At 42.5% G+C, this 22,815-nt stretch overlaps 3 protein-coding genes across 3 annotated transcripts in view; 2 read left to right on the top strand and 1 right to left on the bottom strand.

Annotated features, from left to right (window-relative positions):
- Nucleotides 1-608: 608 nt before the first annotated feature.
- Nucleotides 609-4,647, bottom strand: xrcc3 (X-ray repair complementing defective repair in Chinese hamster cells 3). Its single transcript, XM_062550758.1, has 7 exons — nt 4,463-4,647; nt 4,080-4,217; nt 3,772-3,984; nt 3,461-3,615; nt 2,799-3,011; nt 1,923-1,969; nt 609-1,609 (listed from the first exon to the last, which is right to left on the bottom strand). The coding sequence occupies exons 1-7, from the start codon at nt 4,515-4,517 to the stop codon at nt 1,285-1,287; spliced, it is 1,146 nt and encodes a 381-aa protein (XP_062406742.1). The 5' UTR covers nt 4,518-4,647; the 3' UTR covers nt 609-1,284.
- A 289-nt stretch (nt 4,648-4,936) lies between these two features.
- Nucleotides 4,937-9,777, top strand: LOC134097810 (SUN domain-containing protein 2-like). The gene is made up of 14 exons (XM_062550757.1): nt 4,937-5,008; nt 5,139-5,212; nt 5,342-5,454; nt 5,737-5,898; nt 6,680-6,791; nt 6,921-6,973; nt 7,080-7,159; nt 7,296-7,388; nt 7,654-7,800; nt 8,065-8,149; nt 8,315-8,403; nt 8,709-8,876; nt 9,294-9,389; nt 9,586-9,777. The coding sequence occupies exons 2-14, from the start codon at nt 5,139-5,141 to the stop codon at nt 9,700-9,702; spliced, it is 1,389 nt and encodes a 462-aa protein (XP_062406741.1). The 5' UTR covers nt 4,937-5,008; the 3' UTR covers nt 9,703-9,777.
- Nucleotides 9,778-10,778: 1,001 nt separating this feature from the next.
- Nucleotides 10,779-22,815, top strand: part of brf1b (BRF1 RNA polymerase III transcription initiation factor subunit b) — an 86,171-nt gene continuing 74,134 nt past the window's right edge. Inside the window, exons 1-2 of the mRNA XM_062550861.1 lie at nt 10,779-10,866; nt 11,377-11,587. Of these exons, the coding sequence (XP_062406845.1) occupies nt 11,404-11,587 (184 nt within the window). The 5' untranslated portion in view covers nt 10,779-10,866; nt 11,377-11,403. The remainder of the gene's footprint in view (nt 10,867-11,376; nt 11,588-22,815) is intronic.

Raw genomic sequence — 22,815 nt, 5'->3', positions numbered from 1 at the left:
GAGCGCTCGGGCGAGGGCCATCACGTCTGGTGTCTGTATCCCCGGGGTCGAAATGTGCCCCTCCAAACCCGTGCACACACACACACACACACACACACACACACACACACACACACATACCCCCCAGAGCCAACGTGTCCCTGGAATTAAGTTCATACCCGGGTGGCTGGATTGGCCCCCAGATCAAACATGAGCAGCTGCCAGAGCTGTCCTTTCCTCTTAGCGCAGATGCAGTGGCAGTCATCTGGAAAGAGCCTTCCAGAGCGGATGGAGTTTCTATGGTCTGTGGTCCTGATGGCACTTCTGTAGCCCACATGAGAGGTCAGGCCTTCCACTACAGACAGAGGGCTGTTAGTCTCTGCCGCCCCCTGCTGGTTGTTCATTAAACATCAGCCTAGCGGTCAAATCTTCCAAAGAGTGTCAATTGTTTTGAGATTTAAGACTTTAAACCTCCAAACAAGAGATTAAGATTCTGAAGAAAATAAAAGAAAGAAGGCAACAAATCAGTTCAAAGTGTTTCGATGGAGGTTGTTTTTTGAGACTCTTTTGGAGCTTGATGTTGGACATAGTTTGTGTGACAAATAAAGCAACTCTGACTTATAATAAAAAACAAAAGTTTATTCAATGCATGAATGCACCACATAAGGTACTTTTGAGTATTCATAACTTCAACACTATGACAATAAAAACAACTATTTTAAATTACACTTGCCAATAAAAAAAAAAAAACTACCTCTCACAACTTTATGTCTTGTGGTATTAGGGACATAAAGTGAGATGGTGAACTACTACTGCACCATTACTCTTAAAAATGGGCTCTTCTCCCTCTCTTAAAAACAGGCAGTGCTTTCCCCTCTACGGTTTCTGCCTGGCTTTATAGGTGCAGGTAAGCTTAGTCATCAGAGTGACTCACAGTGCTTAAAGTGCAAACTGCATGCATTTCATTACGCCTGTGTCTGTGAGGATGGAGTCAGATGAGTCTTCAGGCCTTAGGGGGGGATTTGAACAGCCATGGTTACTCGGTGGACTCTTGATGGTGGGGAAGATTTTATTAGCCTGAAATTGGTATCATCAGCTCTACATTTCATAATGTCTGAGGTATTGATCCTCTGTGCTGTGCACTGCTAAATCCTGAGTCTTCCGAGTATTGATTTCTTCTGCTGACACTGTTTACAAAGGCTGGGGGCAATGCTAACACCTCTATCGGCTACCTCTGAGACTGAGATAGTGTAGGTGTTGGCTACGTCAGACCTCTTGGTTTCCGGAACGTTCCGCCCGGGTTTGTCACGTGTCTCCTGCTCCCTCTGCTCCTGCCGCAGGTCTGTGGGTGGCTCTGACCTGTCCGTCAGGGAGCAGTCGCTGTGGAGACGGAGCTGGTTCTCCGTGGGCGTCCCCACCAAGGGGGACACCCCTCAGCCCCTCCAGCCAGACCCCGCACAGGCAGCTGTCCCGGGGCAGGTGGGGGGCGAAGACCACCTCCAGGCGGCGAGGGACGCAGCTCTGCTCGCCCGCCGTCACGCAACCCCCCAGCCTCCGCAGCATGAGCCGCACCATCACCTGATTGGCCCAGGCCAAGCCCAGAGCAGGAAGGACCCGGCTCTCCACCAGCCTGAGGGGGAACAAGTAACAGATCATGGTTAAAACGCCAATGTTACCTATGATCACCAAAGTCATAGTCATAGAGAACATTCATAATAACCGTATACAGATATCTATAGCAAGTCGCATTAGTAGACACTGGGGTTAGACTGCCATGAGAGATGTTTGCTTTGCCCAAGAGATAATGTGTTACAAATGTGTTGTCACAAAGAATTAGGCTAGGCTTCAGTAAATGAGTTGGGCTTGGCAGCTCTTGTTTTTGCTGTCTTTGCAGTCTTCTGACTGTAAGCAAGACCGTTAGCAAGAAAGAAGAGAGTGCTTACCCAAAATCACACCTTCCAGGGTTTGGGCCGTCTATAACATCGGTGACCTACAAAACACATGTTACTTGGTTGAATTTGCCTTTTTCAGTTCGGTACAGATCATATGTGTAGGTCACAATGACTCCATGAAGGTATTTTGACAAGAAGGCATTTTGACAATAATCGTTTTGTCTTCCACATTCATGAAAGTGTTGGTATGAATGTGGAGTCATGTTTCATGAATCAGTCATGAATGCTTCATGTGCAGTTCATGACAGCTGTTATGAATGTGTTATGAATGAACCCGTCAAGTAAAGTGTTACCAAATGTTCTAACTATGGATCAACTGTAACTTTTATGGCAACAGCATAGGCCCTTTTACTGCACTCTGAGCAGGTGTTATCGCTTGTAATATAGTCGTAGGAAGTTGCTGTTCAGGTAGGACTCAAACAGTAGGAACAGTAACAGGAACAGTAGGAATGAAACAGAGCCACTATGCTATGGACTGTACAGAACAAATAGGCTACTTAGAGGAATTCGGAGATCTCTTTCTACAAAAAGTTGGCGGTGCCTTCCCTCTATATTGTACCAGAGTTATGTTTATGGTTTGTTGCAAAGACGTGCGTGCACTTTTATTTACACATTAACTATTGCACTTCTCAACTGAAGGGGGTACATTTTCTGTAATACTACTTTAATAATTATTAATTCCAGCAATTAGACTTCTGAACTCCTGAAGATATGCCACGCTACTTATTCATTTATACTCACTGCCCTCATATGCCCCTTTGTAGTTGTGCATGTAGTTCATCGCGAGAACCGGATAAACTTTGTACTTTGCCTGCCATTTAAAGAAGGGCCCCATGTGTTAGTTTACTGTGAATACTGCAACCCTACCTGGTTGATGCAGAGCACAGGTGTGTGGTGGGTGTGGCTGAGGCGGTGGAGGACGCTGGAGAAACTCAGCAGGTGCCGTGTCCTCTCGATCGTCTCGTCCGCCTGGAACTCGTTCCGGAACAGTCCTGCCACTGAGTCCACCACCACGAGACGCACCAGGCCTCGAGACAGCAGCACCGGCACCCTCTGTCTGATACAGGTCTCCAGCGCTTTCTGTATGGATATGGCATCAGCGATGGTTACTTAGCACATGGAGCTGTTCAACTTGAGTTACTTAGTTACCCCCCGCCAAGGAGGTTGTGTTTTCATCGGAGTCTGTCTGTCTGTCTGTCTGTCTGTCTGTCTGTTTGTTCGCTAGATAATTCCATCAAAATCCATCCATAACTTTTTGAGTTTTCAGGGAAGGTCTGAAATGACCCAAGGAAGAAACAATTACATTTTGGGAGTGATCCGTATCACTGTCTGGATCCAGGATAGCAGTTATGTTTTTTCGCTTGGCGGAGCTTTGCGCTCTCCGAGTGCTTTTCTAGTTTCAAATGATTTGAAACATTGGTTTCCTTGTCCATGTCACCACATGTGTTGCCTAATATATGTCTAGAAGCAAATTACTCAAAAGGACTGCGCAGTAGAGCAGCTCTTAATTGATTAAAGGTGTTTCTCACCAGGTCTGCAGTGTGCTCTATGTAGATGTTGTCACTGAAGCGGATGCTGCGCACCAGAGCCTTTGGCAGATCCTCTCGGAGATGAGGCTGTTGGGCGATGAGCTGACGAAGCCGCTTGATCGGAAAGGAGTCCTCGGTGCAAATAAATACGGCTCCTGAACACACACACACACACACGCCCTTGTAAGGAAACACACATACAAAAAGAAACCACCAAATACATGGGGTTCACACATTCACACAAACACTTGTCAGGCGGATTCATAGAGGATAAAACCACTCGTCTCCTCATGCTTATCTTCCCATCTCACCTGAGCCAAGCCCGCCATGCTCGACTGGATACTGCACAGAGAGGCAGAGCTGCAGTCCAAACTGGGTCTTTCCAGCGCCACTCTCTCCTGCTAACTCCGTTATACCACACAATGGGATGCCACCGCGCAACAGCGCATCCAGGACGGGACAGCCAAAAGAGAGCCGATGCCCTGGCTCCAAAGAGGGACACTCTCCACGCAGTAACTGTAGGGCTGAGTGAACACATCATTTGTAGCAAAGAAAAAACACAAAACAACAGAAAGTAAACCCACAATAAGATGGCCAACTACTATCATGGATAACTTACCTGTGACAGGTGGGCGTTTGCAGTAAACTTGAGCAACAGCGGTATGTAGATGGTGCACGTCAGCCTTTGACAGCTTCGTGAGTCTCTGTAGATCAGGACCCGAGATGCTCAGAATTTCTTTCGCTGATTTGACATTAGCTGGAGGAGTAGTGACCCAAAAATGTTATTTAAGCAGCTAGTGTACAAATTGACATGAGTTTTGTCTGACGTGGCGGTATGACAAAGCTAATAGGCCTAACAATAGAAAGAAGAAAAAACAACATAACGGACAAGTTATTTCTTTTTATAAATAGGTTTGCTCGAGCTGACATTATTCGCCAAATTAGCTTCACATGCTGAAGATGTTGCTGCTGGCACTTGTTAGCATGATAGCACGGAGTTACCTCTCTTCACAGCTGCTATAATTCGTGGATTTAAGTCAAGCTCTTCCCAGTTCATGTTTTTACGCAGTCATCCATCCCAACCAGCAGTTCGTGATGTATTACCATAAGTATGATTATCTAAATGACAATCACATCTCAACCAGAGAAACTGTAAACATGTTTTTATTTCCCGGTGAAATTACGGATCTTCTTCTTCTGTACAGAACAGGCACTCTACTGCCATCTCCTGGTTTGGAGTCCCTTTGTCCTTCCTCCACTACTGGCAAGAAAATTCCAAAAGATCCAAAGATCTTTGATTAGCCTACTGCTTTGCTTCTGCTGCTTCAACCCACTGATCTAAAGAGTATTCTTTATAGATCAGTGCTTCAACCCTCTCTGATCCGACTCTCTTTCCTGATATCTATGACATCACCTCCATAGAGGCCTAGTCATAACACTGAAGATTCTATTTCTTTATTCTCAAAAAGTATTTTTAGGTTAGGCTACTGGCTGGGCAAAGCCTCCTGCAATGAGGCCCTCTGCCTATTTTTTTTCCAGTGAAGTAAGGTAGGAGATATACAGATGTTATATTCTTCTTAGTCCCAAGTCAATTTATAATACGTCTTTTATTTAGTTTAACTGAAATGCCTTCAAAAGTTATTTAACTGATTCTGAGAATATGTTGATAACCAATCAGATGCCACGCTGCAAAAAGAAGCCATCAAATCAAAATGAGAGGAGTGAAGCTGTCAGTAGCCAAACTTCTGTCAGGTGAGAGAGAGAGAGAGAGAGAGAGAGAGAGAGAGAGAGAGAGAGAGAGAGAGAGAGAGAGAGATTGAGAGGGGATGCAAATGTGAGCAGACATTTCAGAAAGCCTGTCCTTTGTTTATCATCAAGCAGGAATGACAATTCGGCTTTGACGCTTGAACACTTGCGGACACACACCCATCCGTGCACTACTCATCCCCACCCTTCCACCTCTGCCTTTAAGGAACCGATAGCTGGCCCATCAGGTAAGTGAACCTAAGTCACCATTATATCCTCTGGTAATGATTGATGTTCCTATAGGGTACCTAAAGTCTCCTCAGGATGTAGGCCTACCTAAAGTCTCCTCAGGATTGTAGCTTGAATATTAATTCTATATTTGGTATAAGTCAATTGGATAAAAGTGTCTGCTAATTGGATAAATGTAAAGAAGTACATAAATGCAATGTAAATAAGTCCACAACAATTATAGTGCCCATCTCACTGACATTCTAATCCTTCTGATTCCATATAAACTCCATCTTCTCCAGGATTGGCAGCAACCAGGAGACACACTCTCTGTTACGTCCCCAATCACCACCGCACTCCCTCCTCCAGCTCGAGCAGGAGTGACTCTGTGGACCTTGATTCAGACAGCTCCTCCTCTGACAGTGACTGCTACAGAGACTCCTGTAACAGGACAGCTCCAACATGTAAGACATTATGGGTGCCTCTCAACATGCCTCCTCGATCCTCGATGCTCGATCATTGAGGGGCGTTCCCACTGATCTATAACTAACACTGGATAGACTATCCCATTGTTTCCCCCCCCATCATTCTTTATGTAGATCAGTGAGGATCAAGGCATCGAGGAGCGAGGGAGGACGTATAAACGCTGCATGAGAGGCACCCCATAAGAATAACATGAGGGATAGAGGAGATGTTGCTCAGGGTTCTTATGTGCAGGACTGGAAGTCTTGACAAAGTGTTGAATAAGTTTGGGCCACCTTACACCAAACAACTTGTAACTTTGACAAGATTTGGGAAAGATTCTTGAAAGATTGTAGTCTTTTGAGTCAGGCTTGAATGAGGTCACTAGTTAGAAGACTCCGATCTTTCAAGAATCTTTCAAGAACCTTGTCAAAGTTGTTTGGTGTAAGGAGGCCATTAGAAGATACATTTTTATGATTAGAGACAGTTATGATTAGAGACAGATCTGGAAGTGTTTATGGAAATGTGGCTAAAATCTTGACAACCTGTATATTTGCTCAAGAATACATAAAAAATGCAAAAATATCAATGGTCAAAAGTCAAAATCCCAACACTAAACACTCACTTGTATTTACAATCAAAGGAGTTAAAGAGATAATAATTTGTGTAATTCTTAGGGAATAGTCTGATATTTTATGGGGTCTTTTATATACTGTATTTAAAATATCTGATATGATGACTGGAATGGTAATGTCTTTGCTCTGTTTGGCTTTGTTTTCTCAGTTAATTGGCTGGTGAGATTTCTTTGGAGATTGATAGACTTTACTGTTGGCCTTGGGAGATCCCTGAGCTCCTTGTGCTTTTCCTTGCCACGAGACGTTCTTCTACTCAGAGGGTGAGCCTTATGTCATGTATTTAAATCTATTCAAATGTATTGCGTTCAGTTTTTTTTCCGGCAGATAAGGTATTTGAAAATGAATGGTAGGCTACCTTAACTCAATACTGTGTTCATGTTGGTGTCTAGGGACTATCACCCTCTGAGAAGGACCGTTGCTGGTCTGACACTTTTGGGATTAGGTAAGAGGCATCAGAAAAGAAAAAAGAAAATGCTTTTTAGTGCTTGTTGTTGCTGTGTTGTAAAAACCTGTGGACATATTCATATATGTTGCATTTCTTCTCCCAGGTTGTTGGTTCTGTGTCCCCATCCTATATCAACAGCCATCGGGATCAGTGAATACCGCAAGTGGCTTAAACCTGGCCCAGGTTAGATCAGGCTGAAAGGAACTCACAACTTTCATAGTTTGGGATCATACATGCAATTACAGTGTCACAGAACCATTCCTCTGCCACTCATTCCTGCTTCTGTTCTGCCCGTTTTCATGAAACCGAATGCCTTAAGATCCAGCAACAATTGATGGATATCCAAGAGCAGCTTACAGAGAAAGAGGCCAACTGGAAAGAAACTTTACTGAAAGAAATGGGAAGTTTGCCGGTAATAATGCCTCTAAAACTCTGAAAGGGAGGAGTGATTGTGACATCAGGTTTAACCTAATACTATAAACATCTATTGAATTCGTATGTATGCGATGATACAGAAATACTTGATATTGACATTATCCTTTGGAGAGAACACAATAATGTTGCTATTGTGATATTATGATGGCAACAGTGATATTGTAGAATTTAATTGCAGCAATCATGACAAACATGTACAGTACTATAGGGTATTCTGCTTCCTATCTTCCCACTTGTCTCAGTTTAAGGTGGAACTGTCCAAATGGCTGCAGGAGCACCTGTTCACAGGTTCTAATCCAGATGCAGAGGGCGTAGTTCTCTGGCCTGAACTGCAGGTGGTGCTGGAGAACGTGGAGAAGAGACTGGTCCAGAGCCTAGCAACCTCTCAGGTACAAAGGGACTGACATACATGGGCTGGCTCGGAAACTCTCTCCTCTGTCCTCGGTCCTCGAGAGGCGTTCCCACTGATCTACAGTAACTAACACCGGATATACTATCCCATTGTTGCCGCCCCATCATTCTTAATCTAGATCAGTGAGGACGAGGATAGAGGAAGGCATCAGAGAGGGTGTATAAAGGACCAAATGAGAGGCACTCAGGGATTGTATAGGAGAGGAGATAATGTGAATATGCATGTGTTTGCTTCCTATCAGGATGTCCGCAAGACCGTACAGGAAGCACTCAGTCAATATAAAGCTGATGGAACTGGCATGGCAGATTATGCGCTCATATTTTCAGGTTTGATTAGCCTTAGAGGGTTTATATATATATATATATATATACAGTATATATATATATATATATATATATATATACACACACAAAAAGCATAATATAATGCATGACATGTTTCATGGTATACCATTCAGTATGTCCTATTTGTTTGTGTATGTACTTTCCCAGGGGGCAAAGTGATCAAATCACATTACATAAAACCATACTGTCCAAAATCACTTCAACTCCAAACAGAGGGACCTAGTGCTGTTATACAGGTGACTCCTCCCAATATCAAGAAAGGAAAGTGATGATCTTTTGAATACTAAAAGCACCTTACCAAAGATCACCACAAAATATTACAACAAAATTAGTCTATCATTTTGATCCACAAAGAATACACAATTACTATACACACGTGGAAATTAATGTAAACATTTTAGGTTTACACAGAATCGGAGCCTTCAATTCTCCATTGTCTACATTTTAACTAATAACCAACACTAATTATTATGAAGGTGTGCTGACTACGGACTGCATCATAGCCGTCCTGTCTCTGCTCTTACTGTTTTTTTCTACAAAGCCAGAGGTCTACCCAGGAATGTGCTGGGCCTTCAGAGGGAGCTACGGCTCGGTCACCATTGCTCTCTCCCAGTCAGTGAAAGTCACACACGTGACCATGGAGCACCTTCCCAAGAGTCTTTCTCCAACTGGCCGGATTGACAGCGCTCCGCAAGACTTTGCGATATATGTGAGTTTCTCAACATCGCCACTGATTAGTAAAGAAGATGTGTTTTTTTTTTTATTAACAAAATACTGCAGCATGTCTAAGCTCATTGTGTTGTGGGTTGTGCAGGTTAATGTTAATGCAATGTCTCCTCTTACTAATAGGCTCGGTTACGTGGGCCAGTGTAGGTGTGGTGGGCTCTTTCCGTATTTTGAGAGGGACACATTAAACAAATTTGAACGACAGCAGAATTACTAAGTTGCAGTCTTGAGAGAAAAGATTTTTGCGAGGTGCGACTGTAGCCAACTCTCTCAGATGCTTGTCATAAGTGATGAGCACTACAGTGCCATCTTGTTATTTTAGGCCTGTCCTCACTGATGTGAAATGTGAGTGCCATTCTCTCCTCAACAGCAGCATACTCTCCCACTCTTTCACCCACAGGGAATTGATCACGCAGACCAGCATCAAGAGGGAGTTTTTCTTGGAAAATTTGCATACAACAAAGATGGGGACCCTATCCAAACTTTTGCTTTAAAAGTAAATTATCCATTCTGTATCCTCACATCATAATGTATTGTCATTTGTTTCTGGGTATGGTTATGGCTATTTGGCAGACACTTTTGTCCAAAGCGACATAAAATAAAACAATAGGCTACAATAATTTAACAGAAAAAAAAAAAAAATCATTATTTGTTAATTTGTTCATTATAGCACGTTTTGACCTTGCCCCCAGGTGCCTGTTCAGGATTTTTATCCTGTGGTGGAGCTGAGGATCTTGACCAACTGGGGCAACCCAGCGTACACATGTGTGTATCGATTCCGTGTGCATGGCCAGCCCAAGAATGCATAGGAGCATAACGTCAACAACACCTCAAAAGAAAGCAAGCGTTTTAAAATGAGTAGGCCTGCACTCACTTTTTTAGTGCATTACAAATACGTTGTATAGTGAATAAAAATACTGTAAGTGGAATTCTCACTCTCTCCCTCATGGTTGTTTCATGTCAATGATTCCCTGTAGGCTATTTGTTTTATTTATTCCAGACTGTGACACAGGCCTACTGTCAGGCTCCCTTCAGCCATATTTAATCAAACTTTTCCCTGACAATAAAAACGTGAATTTACATGACTTAGGCTACTACCGGTATAATTAAAAATTGTAGGCAATGGCCTACCAACCAATGACTCCAGAATTCTTTTTTTTTATTTTTTTTAAATATAGGCCCACTGAGTGAGATGACTAAATGGGCATTGCATATTCTAAATAATTGTGGGCTACTCAAGCAAGCAGTAAAGCTAATAACCAAATATACCACAATGCTGCATCTGTGTCTCATTTCAGGTAATTTCTTTTGGCAAGTAGAGCCTAGCCTAAATTTCAAAATTCCCTGATATTCCATGACTGCCCTAAAGTGATAATCCCCTGACTTTCTATATCCCAGAAATTCCATGACCCGTGAGAACGCTGTGGATAAAGCTAAGTGTTTTCACTTTTAAGGGGTTTTATGCTTTTACTGTCTATGGTTTTATCAGAGACACTTGGTTTAATCAGAGAGGGTTAAAGCGGAGTAATGAAGGGTCTGAGACTTTGTTTGTAGGCAGAGGTAAGGGGCAGATCTCAAATCCTAGAACGGAAAACGCGCGCGCTCTGGCTACGTCACGAGCCCGGTGTGGAGGAAGTGCATTCACACAATAGTTTCTCCCGTACCAGGGGTCGTAAAACATTTGTAACTCTCAATAATCCTTCAAGGAAAAAAATAAACCAGCACATATAGTAGCCCAATATAAATACTAAAATATTTGATATTTGAAGGTGTTTAACTATTATTCTACGAAGACATTGCCCTTAAACGGGTGCAGTATTTTATTGTCCTCCCCCTACGAGAACTATCTTCGTCCTAGTAAATCATCCTGGTTATTCATGCTTATGGACACCAAAACACTGGTTGTGGTAGACAGACATGGATAACGTTTTGTTTTGATTCTTCTCTGGATACTCGAGCATTTTCTGAAAGAGGTAGGGAACACATTTAAGTACAGGCTGTAGACGTTTAATCACTACCATGTACTGTTTGATTCTTAACTTAACCGGTGAAGTTAGCTAACGTTAGCAGGTATTACACTGTCCTACCTAGCTTGTAAATAGTCATTAATAGGGGTCCTAGAGCAGCATGAGTTTAAATCCACAATGTGTTTTGCTTTTTATACTGTTTTTCTTGCATGCACGAATAAGAAACTTTTAACAGCTTGCCTGGAAGTTACATATGAGCTAGCTTTCAACTGCTCTTACTATGGAATAACAATAAACAGCTAACTGTTAGCTAACTATGCTGTTGGTAATGCAAATGTGAGTCAGGTACCTGTGCATTATAGTGAATTTACTTAAATGTTTTACTAATTCAACAGTATATCATATGCAAGTTATCGTTCAGGGAAAATATAATCATGTACCGTGACTATTTTTGTACACGGGTAACTGTATCACTGAATGGAGGCTAAAACAGGCTGCGATAACTTTCTCATTTAGATTTTATTTGGTACTCCTACGGACATCATGAGTTCGCGGCTGTGCAAGACTTGCGGGTGCTCAGACATCGATGTCGACCAAGCCCGCGGCAGCGCTGTGTGCATGAGCTGCGGCTCTGTGCTGGAGGACAACATCATTGTGTCTGAGGTCCAGTTCGTGGAAAACAGCGGTGGCGGTTCGTCAGCCGTCGGACAGTTCGTCTCAGCTGACGGTGAGTGCAGTCTTCTCTGCGGCAAACAAACTTGTTACATTGTTGAGGAACAATTAAATGGTGCACCAGTAAAACATAAATGTTCCTGCAACATCCCCCTATACATGTATAATAGATGGACACAACCAAATGGTCCGATTTTGTTTTATGTGGAGATTTAGAAGTTGAACCTTGTACTTAAATGCACAATCAGTGAAGTGACATTTGTCTCCAATTTATTGGTCTGTACTGTGAATTGTAGCAACAAGTTTAAGTTCAAGTAGGTCTAGAGACTTAAGGAGCCTACTGTACATGTTGCACCTTTGCTATAGGTACTACTCTACTTCAAGGGAAGTGAAGTTAAGGAAAACAAACAGTTGACAGTCATTACAAATCTCTGCTGAAGTAGGAGGGGCTACAAACTGTTTGACTTGACATCAAAACACAACCTCTCACCAGCTCTGTGTACTTTTCTACTTTTATTCTTGTGGTTCAAGCAAGCATGTAATGAAGGATACCCTTACCTGTCACAGTGCCTTTACGCACACTAGGTCCATCTGGCCTTGTCCCTTTGAAAGCCTTTTTGACGAAAACTTGGCATGTCCTGTACTTGATTGTCTGTATAGTCAGGTGATGGATGGTGATCTGTCATTTTCCTGTTTGAAGTTTGTTGATCATCTTGGTTTTGCTTAGCCAAGATATGATGCAAGTGAGCAGTGTTAGATTTGAGCTCTTGAACAAACGGTCTGTCTGCATGATGTGGCAAGGATTGTTTTGTAGTTTCCTGGACATTTTCGTCATTGTAATTGTGATATTGAAGTGATTCGTTGTCTGAAGGAGGAGCAAACTGTCTGGGATCAAAACTGTGGGGATCAAAACTGTGAAACATGTCCCTGACTTTAGAAGTCATGGCATCTAGAAAATGGCGCGAAGCTAATCGATAGTCTCGGACGTTTCTCGGGACGGATTGAATAGTGCCATGTGTCTCTGACAATTCAGGCCTACTGTGATCTAATAGAGACTTGCGGTCTGGGACATTACTGCTGGCCTCTTCTTCCCTCTCACTACTTTGCTTATGTCTAGGAAGAATCTCATCATCAACACTGCTCACTGAAGTAGATCCAGGCTCGTTTGCAGTTTGAGCATTCAAATGTTGACCAGTTGAAGGGTCACTAAGATCTTCAAGTTGTGACTCAGATGAGCGGTCAGGTTTCATAGTGCTCGTCAATGGGTCATTAGGAACAGGTCCTGTCATCTTGTACATGGCATGCTCCAGGTTTAAAGTGTTTTTGTTCTCACTTACACTGCTACCACTGGTGCTGGCAGGATTAAGAGAACTTGAGCTAGATAGGGGGTGGGTCACAACTGCACTATAGATTGAAGCTGGATTGTCAACAGTGGTGACAGGAGGATGGGATTTCACAACACCATGAGACGTATCTTTTTCCTTGTAAGTACTACGTAAAAGGCTAGGTCTATTTGAGACAACATCTCTATTCAAAGCTTTTCCATTTCTGTCAGTGTTAGGACTTTGGACAGATCTGTACCGATGATAGCTGGGAGTGCTCTCCTTCCATGGAGCTAGGTCTTGGCTAGTACTAGCAGATCGAGCTTTGTTAGAAAGAGGCTTCTGAGCAGGTAGCTGATAGCCATCAGGTGGTGCCTCGTAGGCGCTATGGATTGAGTCAGTCCAAAACCCAGGGTTAGTTATCTTGTTGTTCTCCTCCGCTAATGCATCCAAGCCACTGGACAGTGGGCCATGTTCAGAATGTCGGTCAGCACTCCGAAAGAGCTGCCATGTTGGTATTTGAAGAGAATCGCCGGCTGGGTGAATGCTTCCATGAGCAAGAGGCTCTGTGCTAGTTATGTCATTTGTAGACTCAAAAGCAGTGCCCCTGAAGCTTTCAGAATTGGCAGTAAATTTCTGACCACAGCCAACTCCATTCCCTTCTGCTGACAAAGTAAGCAAGGGCCAGTAATCAGTAGCAGTCTCAGCAAAGTAAAGCCAAGTAGTTTAGGGCAGGTTTCCCCATTCACAACTTTAAAATGTAGTCACTGGACAAAAATAGAAGTTCAACGGAGATCTCCATTGACAAAAAGCTTGTAGTTTAGGATTACACTGAATTCATGTAGAGAAAAAAACAGCCCTTGGTAAATTAAATTAAGTAGTTATTTCTTACCATTTTCGAAATGATTCTTTTTCACATTAATGGAACCGAAGCCAGGCTCATTGGACTGGAACATGCCCTCGGCAAAGAGACTCCTCACAGAAGTCAGTGGATAGAGACACTGGACAGTGAGTCTGTGAGGAGAATGAGCCGTCTATTAGACAAATCATATTAGTTTTCCTGAAACGATTGAATAAAAATGTCATGGCGATTACCTGAATTTAGAGTCCCTTGTGATGATTGGGTTATCCTTTGGAATGTACTGCTTGGCAGATACAATCTCATTTTCATAGACAGCGTAAGAATCTGCAACCTTAAGAAGACATTAGCCAAACAGAACATTTGTTGAGAGATAATCAATCATAACAGTGGTGGTTTAAAGAGAAATTGCTTCGTGACATCATACCATGAACATAGTTCCACATGTGTTTAAGGCGAATGAGAACAGGATCCTGTTCTCATGAGCCTCTTGTGGTCGGCAGGTTTTATCTCTTAACGTTATTCGTCTTGTTGGAACTGTGGGCCAGGTGGTGGTTGTCTTTGTTACAAGAGTCATGATTCCATCTGTTGAGCACACTGAAGGGACACCAAAAATGTTAAACAACATTTTTTAATTGAGTCGCTGTTTAATTGAATTTAAATGATGAGCAAAGTCATACAAGTGTCTTGCATGAACTCCACTTATGTGTGGCGTGAGGAAGCGTTGAGGTGACCCACTGATGATACCATGAGATTGTGTTCATGGTATTAAGTTAATAAATAGATTTTGCTTGATTATTAAATTACCTTTAATTATATGTTAGATTTTGCTCTTTGTCCACATCTAAATTAGTGCTCTTTAAATTAAAGCGAAAGGAATATGATGCAGACAGTATTACAGACACATTAATGTTGATTACTTACCAATCAGCTCATCTGTTTGGAAACTACAGTATTTTGTTGCAACACCCTGAACATCCAACGTTTTTGAATCTCTTGCTGTTATTTTGAAGACGCCAACAAAATTCTTCAGGGTAATGTTCTGTATAAAAGAGACAGTGAACAGAATACAAGCCCTTTTGGGCAGGTGCATGGCCCGTTTCACATGGTTTACATTCATACACTGAATATCAAATGTTACCTTATAAGTGTAGCCATCGGAAAAAACAGGCACTTCTAAGATCAAGCCCCTTGTTTCATTTGTCAGGATGTATCCCCGTCGCTTTGCCAGTTCTGGGGTCAGTAGGTCGTGTCCCACACCAACCTCCCACAAGTGATCCAGGGTGGGCTTGCCAATGTAGAAAATGATGCTGCTCTCTCTGCAGGTGGCAGTGATGTCAGGAGGAACTGAATGGTGTGACAAAGCAACATGGTGAACCAATCAAACTGGCTCGATTCTGACAGGGGAGCTACACCAGACGCATAACTGAAATGTTCCGTTCGCGTAAAATCCTTTTTAGAAGACTGGTCTATTTCTTTTCAAATGAACCTGCCACGGTCACGTCTGATGTAGCTACTTGCTTTGATTATAGTGATTATTAACTGTTGCAGCATACGAGTCACTCAGGACGCTTCAGTTACGCGCCTGATGTAGCTCCCCTGTGACACCTCATTCCCATCGTACAATCGTAAGGTCTTACAGGCATCGTGGAATTGTGCCACAACTGAGGCCAGGTGATAGAACGGCTGTTCTTGTGGGAAAACGCGTAGGGTGTAGTTGATGTTCAGAGAATACTGGAGCAGTCCTTCACCTAAATACTGTTAGAGAGGTCAACCAAAAACATTACATTTTTCTGATGTCCTATGTACTGCTCATTATTGTAACCCATTATTAGATTATAGGATATTATTTTAGAATGAAGACTGTTCAGTCAATATATCAATAATATTTCAATATCAATATTAACTACTACTAATAGCAGTAGGCAGTGGAGACTTACCCTGGTAGGGGGAACCAGATTTACCTCACACAGTGTCTGAATGTGTATTGGGCTCATGTCTCAGAGATATTTACATACTTACAGCCCGACGCACTATGGGGTCATCGAAGGGGACCTCAAGAACATAGCCATGGGTGCCATTCATATTGGAGAGGGTCATCACAGAATAGCCTTGCTCAGAAGCCTCAGGAACGGTCAGGAGGACGCCATTGAGCTTAATGGACACCAACTCAGTGTCCGAGGGGAAGTGTCCCAGCGTCACCGTAAACCTGTGCTCATCAAGGACCGTCTCTGTTAGAGGACAGACAGAACATAAGTAGGGCTGTTCGATTTTGCCTAAAAATAAAATCTCGATTTTCTTTTCTCAAAATCCGATTTTCGGTTATGACAAAAGGCAAGAATTTGTTTGAAATATGCTGTTCTTTATTGAACATTTTGCAAATAATTTCCCCATTGGGATTTAAGTGCAAATCTTGCTCTTATTAAACCATATGAATTATTAATAATTAATTTTAAATGATTGATATTAAGAAACTTTTTGAACTTTTGCTGCAAAATTCAACACTTGCAAACATAAGTACCGTTATTACCCTAGTTAAAGTGAAAAATCGATTTTTACGATTTCACATTAGATTACGATTTAAAATAATAATCTCGATTACGATTAAAAATCAATTATTTGCACAGCTCTAAACATAAGGCTCAACACAGCTATCCATGCAATCAGTGGTATGGTAGTATGGTTTGCCACACTTTAACTTGGATAGTCCGGCCACACAAATGCTCAGATTATTATCAAAATGCTTTCTGTTGACACTCTGTTGACTACAGTTTCTGGTTAAAGTTAAGGTTAGGAGTTGGATTTGGTGAAGGTAATGTACAGTTAACTGTATACAATTTTACATGCTGGAATTGAATCTTAACAGATCGTGTGAGTGGCCAAGTGAAGTGTTACCGTATGATTTTGAGAGCTCATGCTGCCTTGGCTGTCAGGAGGCTTACCGTCTACGGTAAATGGGTGGTGGCAGACCAAGGGAGTCTGCAGGAGCCTCATCATCCTGTGTCTGGTTTTGTCGTCGGTATCGTCGGCGTACACCCGTGAAAACACATGCTCATAATACATGAAAATCACGTAGATTTCGTGGTAGGCGTTGTTCAGCACAAAGCTCTGCAAAATGCAAACAGAAATGCCATTGCTCTGTTCACAGTGACAAGCGCATTCCTTTTCTGTGCCACATGCTTCAGTGTGCCCATTTCATGCCCGAGTGCGCCAAGGCAGAGCATCCTCACCTTCCTGTACCCGCCTTGAGCTCCAAAGGGAACGCTGATGTTTACAGTCGGCCCCGTTTCCTCCAAACCGAAGCCCCGGGCTCTCCAGACGGTCTCCTCCAAGAGCCGACTGTCGATCCCCAGTCGTATCTGGCTGCTTGCAAACGAGGAAGGATCCTGCACCAGTGGAGTCATGATGTGTGGAATAGACCAGTGTAGCTGTTCACCATCAAAAGCACCAGAGTCTGAATCGAGCGGAGGGATGGACAAGATTGGATTCCGAAGGCAGTTATCAAAGAAATTGTTTTGATCTCGTTAATTAGAGTGATTGTAAGACAGATGAAATCATCAAAGAGTCAAGGATATTTTAGATGATCTTAACCTCATCTCCACCTTTCAATTACGATTAAACTCAATGAGATGATCACAGACACATTTCATTATTGAAGTGTGCAAAAGCACTTCATAACTCCAGATTAAGTTGGCTCACTGATCGTGCAGGCAGCCGACATGTCGAGCATTATGACGGCCCATTTCCATCTGTAGGACACCGTGGCATTGATGACCTCTGTGGCAATTCCATCAACCTGATAGAAAAAAAAGATTGCATGGTTTTAAAACTTATAAAAGTAGAGTATCCACGCACATCCTACGCCAATTTAGCCCGGGTGCAGGATCTTCAAGAGTGATAATTCAAAAAGATAAAAAGTACCAGTTTTAAAACCTTTAATAAATCCTTAAATATTGTGCTTATATGGACTTTGGAACTCATCTAAAATTTGGTTTAAAAAGCAGAACAGTCTAAGCTATTCATATATTAATATAAATTGCAAATATGATCTGCCCAGATTGGGCCTGGACTACATATCTAAAGCAGAACAGTCTAAGCTATTCATATATTCATATAAATTGCAAAATTATGATCTGGCCAGATTGGGCCTGGACTACATATTTAACACAGACCAGGTTTAATTCGCACTATGCTGCTGCAGCCTCACAATTATACTTGTGTGTGTTCAGCATTGCCATATCTCAGACAGTCAGAGAATTTTTTAAAGTATATTTTTTGGCTTTTTGCCTTTATTAGTACAGGACAGTGAAGTGGTGTACAGGACAGTGAAGTGGTAGACAGGAAACAAGTGGGAGAGAGAGATGGGGTGGGATCGGGATATGACCGCAGGCCGGATTCGAACCTGGGTCCCCGTGGGCACTCGGATGGTACGGGCGCTGTAGCCTGCTGCGCCACAGCGCCTCCACTAGAATGGTCTTCATGCTTCGTACAGTATTTAGGTGCAAGTGCACGGGGACCTGGGCTCATGTCTGACCCATGGGTCATTCCACCTCAATTCAACAAATGCCTTCTGCTTGACCATCTCAGATTTGCTTCAAACTTTTACCACCTAAAGAGTAACCATTTAAAGCCAAAATATAACCAATTTTAGCCAAAATATTGGCTTGGTATATATATTACATCCAGAGAAAAACATTTTTGAACATGGTACCCCCCTTCTGATTTTTGGCACATTCGCTGCAGATGGTCAAGCAGAAAGTTTGTCTAAAATCCGTTGAATTGAGGTGGAATGACCCCCCATGTCATTTCCCCTATCCCATCAGATCTTGCTCTCCCACTCCCCACCGGTCACTCTCCTCACTGTCCTGTCTCAATAAAAGGGGAGCAAAGCCCGAAAAAATATACTTAAAAATCTTACTCACCAGAACGGTTTGTGAGTGAGGCTGCCCGTAGGTGGTGCGGAACACCGCCCTGGTGGAGCTGATGTCCAGCCTGTATCCCTGGTGACGGGCATCAGTGAAGGACATTGACTCCACAGTGTCCTCATCCCTCATGAACATCACCTGCCAGGTGGCACTGGCAGTCAAGTGAGCCTAGGGAGCAAGAGTGGAGAGTACTAGAATGCAAGAGTGAAGCATCATGATATAGAGGTCACGATATGATACCCGTCATTTCCTGACTATTACCCGCGGCTTATACATTGATTTTGCAAAATTTCTTCAGCTATGAGGTTATGCAAGGGGTCAGTTATGGTGTTAATATGGTTTTGTTTCTTTTAACTTGCATAAAACACTGTCCTGCGGCTTATACACAATGCGGCTTGTGTGCGGGAAATTACTGTAGTATCACATTACATGTTGATTCTGGAAAATGACCAAAACAGAAATCATTCTACCATCTGTTCATTGTAATTCTGATAAACAATGAAGGATCACACAACAAAAAAATTCAGACCCACAGTTTCAAATCTGTATTAACTTAAAAACAACTTTTTCTGTGGTCATCCGTACCAACAAACATCAACAAGGGGTACATCACAATATGTCGCATTATATCACAATTGAGCTCAGCCCTACATCTCACCATACTTAAGGCGGTGTCCCAGGATTTCGTGGACATACCATCACTGGCTGTGCAGGACCCATGCTTCTCCACAGTAACCTGCAATAACAGAGTAACCCCCAGTCAGTGGAAATTATGAGCTGAGCCACACTCATCATGAACAATTCAGTTGTTTTTGATATAGCGTCATTAGCAATCAACATTTTGTCAAGGTGCATTCCAGAGCCTAAGACCGTAAGCTGTTATACTGTAGCAAGTATACAGGCAACAGGGAAAAGTCTTAAAATAAGGAATATAGTTACGTTGGTTGGCTGATATTGACAACCTTTCGAGAGAATCGCAGATGCAACTCCAATAACAAGCACAGAGATGATGGTGGTAAGGAGAGAAAAAAATCCTGAAACATTATCAATAAATAAATAAATTAAAAAATCAGTGGTACAGTACCTCCATGTATTTCTCCTCACAGAGAACCTCCCTGCTGGACCAGGCTAAGGGCAGCGTGCAGGTCTCCTTCACCCTGTAATTGGTCTCTCTGGCTTCTCCATCAGTCACAATGACGTTGAACAGGAACTGAAACAACTCATCGTCCTAGAAGTTTTGTTTCTTAGTTATTAACAAGTCAGTAGGGCAGTGTGAAATCTTGGCCTCGTGTATTAGTAGTAATACAATAGTTTTGTGTTTTGGAATTTGAGAGTACATGACAAATCATTACTTTCTGTATTTACTCAAGTGAGTCTTCCAACTGATGTGTGGTTAATCCATCAACATCTCTATAAAATGATGCATCTAGTACTCCTCATAACCATATTTCAGTTATTCCAAACAAAAGCACCTGATTCAGTGTGTAACAGGAGAAGTAGGATGCTCTGAGGGTAAGGCGGCTGCTCATGTCGACGCTGCTGACGGTGTATCCACACTGTGCCGCATGGTCGTCATCCACAGCGTGAAAGCCATGCTTATCTAAGACATATATTATTACATTTGGTATGGGAGAGTGATGCCTTTTAAAATGTCTGGCTAAGTGCTCCATTGGGCAGGAATGGAATTGGAGATTCCATGGACAGTCAGTCCATCCTGTTTTCTTCCCCCTCGCTTACAGCCTCAGAACATCTTAAAGGCATCACATCAGTAGTCATTTCCTGTGTATTAGCCACATCAGAAACCACAGCAGTGTTTTATGCAAGTTAAAAAAACAAAACAAAACCAAAATAATGCCATATTAACTGCCCCGTGTATTAACCTCATAGCTGTAGAAATTTTGCTAAATTTATGCATACAGTATAAACTGCAGCTAAGGATTTGGAAGGATAGATGCAGAAAAGGCCCATTGTGTTGTCCATCCTTGTACCACATCTTGAAAATGATTCCTTTAAATGTGGATGCTAGTGAGAGTTAGGGCAGCCACTGACGACTATTTTCATATTGATTAATTAATCATTCATCAATTCATATTGATTTCATGCTAAATCGATGAAATGACAGATGGGTTTGTCCACATGTCGAAGATGTTTATCATCATAGAGTAGTAAATACAATTGAAAGTGTTGCAAGTTTGAGAAGCTGTAGTCAGATAATTCTTAGATATTTTCCTTAAAGAAAATTAAACAAAGCGACTAACCAAATCACCAAGATAGCTGACGAATAATTCAACAGTTGACAACTTATTGATTCATCGATTAACGTTAAATTGTTGGAGCAAGAGAATGAGAACTGGGAAGAGGGATCACGGACCTACTGCCTGTAGCTTGGGAGCGGCTCCTGCGAAAGCCTTGTCTACGGACAACCATAGGAATCGATCCCTGCACTCCGTCTTAATGGCACCTGGGAGAGAGGGAAGCATGCTTGAATTCGCAGTCATTTGCTGTGTTCACCGTTTCACCACTTAAGCCTTACACTGACAGACTTTGACAAGTTTTGGAAAATATTTTTGAAAGATTGTGGTCTTTTTGAGTAAAGCTTGGATGTGGGGCATTAGTTAAAAGACTACAATCTTTCAAGAATCTTTCCCAAATCTTGTCAAAGTCTGTCAGTGTAAGGTAGCCTTTAGTGCACTATTTTACTGTAGTGAATACAGAGGCTATTAAGAAGTGATGTAGGCCTAGTGGACTAGATAGTGATATAATGAAAATTTTCAACACACTGTTTGCGTTTTATTGGTTTGAATTATAGTCAGTTGCACAATGTTGACTTGCACATATCTGTGTTGGACAAACGTACCTTCTGGAGCCTCGTTGAAGCTGTCTGCTCTGAATGACTTTAACCAAAGTAGTGCAAATCTGTTGTGGTAAAATTGGGTGTTTGTCATTCTCTTTGAGTGCCATTTAAAAGAGAGTCTGCAACTACCAAACACATCACAAAGCTCCTGCAGGAAGTTGAAAAACTCAGTTCATAGCATTTCAAACTTACCCGATGTAAAAACCAAGCCCCGCTGCCATTGTTTAATTGAAGTCACAGTACCACCAGCTAGACTAGAAGTAAAAGTCTAGCTCTTGCTAGCAGTACAAAGAAGTATGTTAAAAATTCAGTTTAGTTTTGACCTTCTGGAGCTCTCCGCTACACACCACTCGATCAGCCAAGGACTGCACAGGTGAGACGAGGAGACAGGTGCGGCTAATTAAGTGAGTGCATTTCAATGGGGAGAACCAGCAATGATTTGCATTGCATTGGATTTTTTGGCGGGACCAAAAAAGACTGCCCTATGCCTCTTGAGGTATGTCTTCTTCAGTTAAGTACATGGGAATTCGATACCCTCTGTTGGCATCATATAATGTTCAGTTCTGCAGAACTCTGAAAGGTTTTAGAGCAGCTGTGTGCAGGATGCCCTCTTAAACTGCAGGGGGCAGTCTAATCTTGTGGCTGAAACTACTGCCAGTCACCATTGAGGAGGTCAATGTGGAGGTGGTGAACACATACAAGTACCTGGGCGTACATCTGGACGATAAACTGGACTGGTCAGTCAACACTGAAGCAATATACAAGAAAGGGCAGAGCAGGCTGTACTTCCTGAGGAGGCTGCGGTCCTTCAATGTCTGCAGCAAGCTCCTCTGGATGTTTTACCAGTCTGTTGTTGCCAGTGTCCTCTTCTATGCTGTGGCATGCTGGGGAGGAAGCACTAGGAAGAGGGATGCTGGGCGACTAGACAGGCTGGTAAGGAAGGCTGGCTCTGTTGTGGGAGCTGATCTGGAGTGCATCACTTCAGTATCAGACAAAAGGACCCTGAACAAGCTACACAGCATCCTGGACAATGACTGTCATCCACTCTACAGCACTATCATACAGCAGAAGAGCTTGATCAGCTGGAGACTACGCTCCATGACATGCACAACAGACAGACTGAGGAAGTCATTTGTACCCAGGGCCATACAACTGTACAATGCTTCACTGAAGGGAAAAGGAGAGTTGGACTTCTATGCATAGTATATCTGCACATCCACCCTCTTATACACTTACATGGCATGGCTTTGTCTACCCTCATGTCTAACTCTTATATTATTACTATGTTAAGTTTATTTTAATTGGCCATATATTTATACTAGT

Source organism: Sardina pilchardus, chromosome 12, assembly GCF_963854185.1.
Source record: "Sardina pilchardus chromosome 12, fSarPil1.1, whole genome shotgun sequence".
Lineage (NCBI taxonomy): Eukaryota > Metazoa > Chordata > Actinopteri > Clupeiformes > Clupeidae > Sardina > Sardina pilchardus.
This window is presented reverse-complemented; position numbering and strand designations above follow the sequence as displayed.

What these genes read in the sequence shown, in the direction of transcription:
- xrcc3 (XM_062550758.1), bottom strand. Translation starts at nt 4,517, where the DNA reads ATGAACTGGGAAGAGCTTGACTTAAATCCACGAATTATAGCAGCTGTG. An exon ending in CAAACGCCCACCTGTCACAG is followed by an intron (nt 3,985 to 4,079) that starts GTAAGTTATCCA and finishes GTGTTCACTCAG; the next exon opens with CCCTACAGTTACTGCGTGGA. An exon ending in GCATGGCGGGCTTGGCTCAG is followed by an intron (nt 3,616 to 3,771) that starts GTGAGATGGGAA and finishes GTGTGTGTTCAG; the next exon opens with GAGCCGTATTTATTTGCACC.
- LOC134097810 (XM_062550757.1), top strand. Translation starts at nt 5,139, where the DNA reads ATGCCACGCTGCAAAAAGAAGCCATCAAATCAAAATGAGAGGAGTGAA. An exon ending in TTATGCGCTCATATTTTCAG is followed by an intron (nt 8,150 to 8,314) that starts GTTTGATTAGCC and finishes GTACTTTCCCAG; the next exon opens with GGGGCAAAGTGATCAAATCA. An exon ending in CGCAAGACTTTGCGATATAT is followed by an intron (nt 8,877 to 9,293) that starts GTGAGTTTCTCA and finishes TTTCACCCACAG; the next exon opens with GGAATTGATCACGCAGACCA.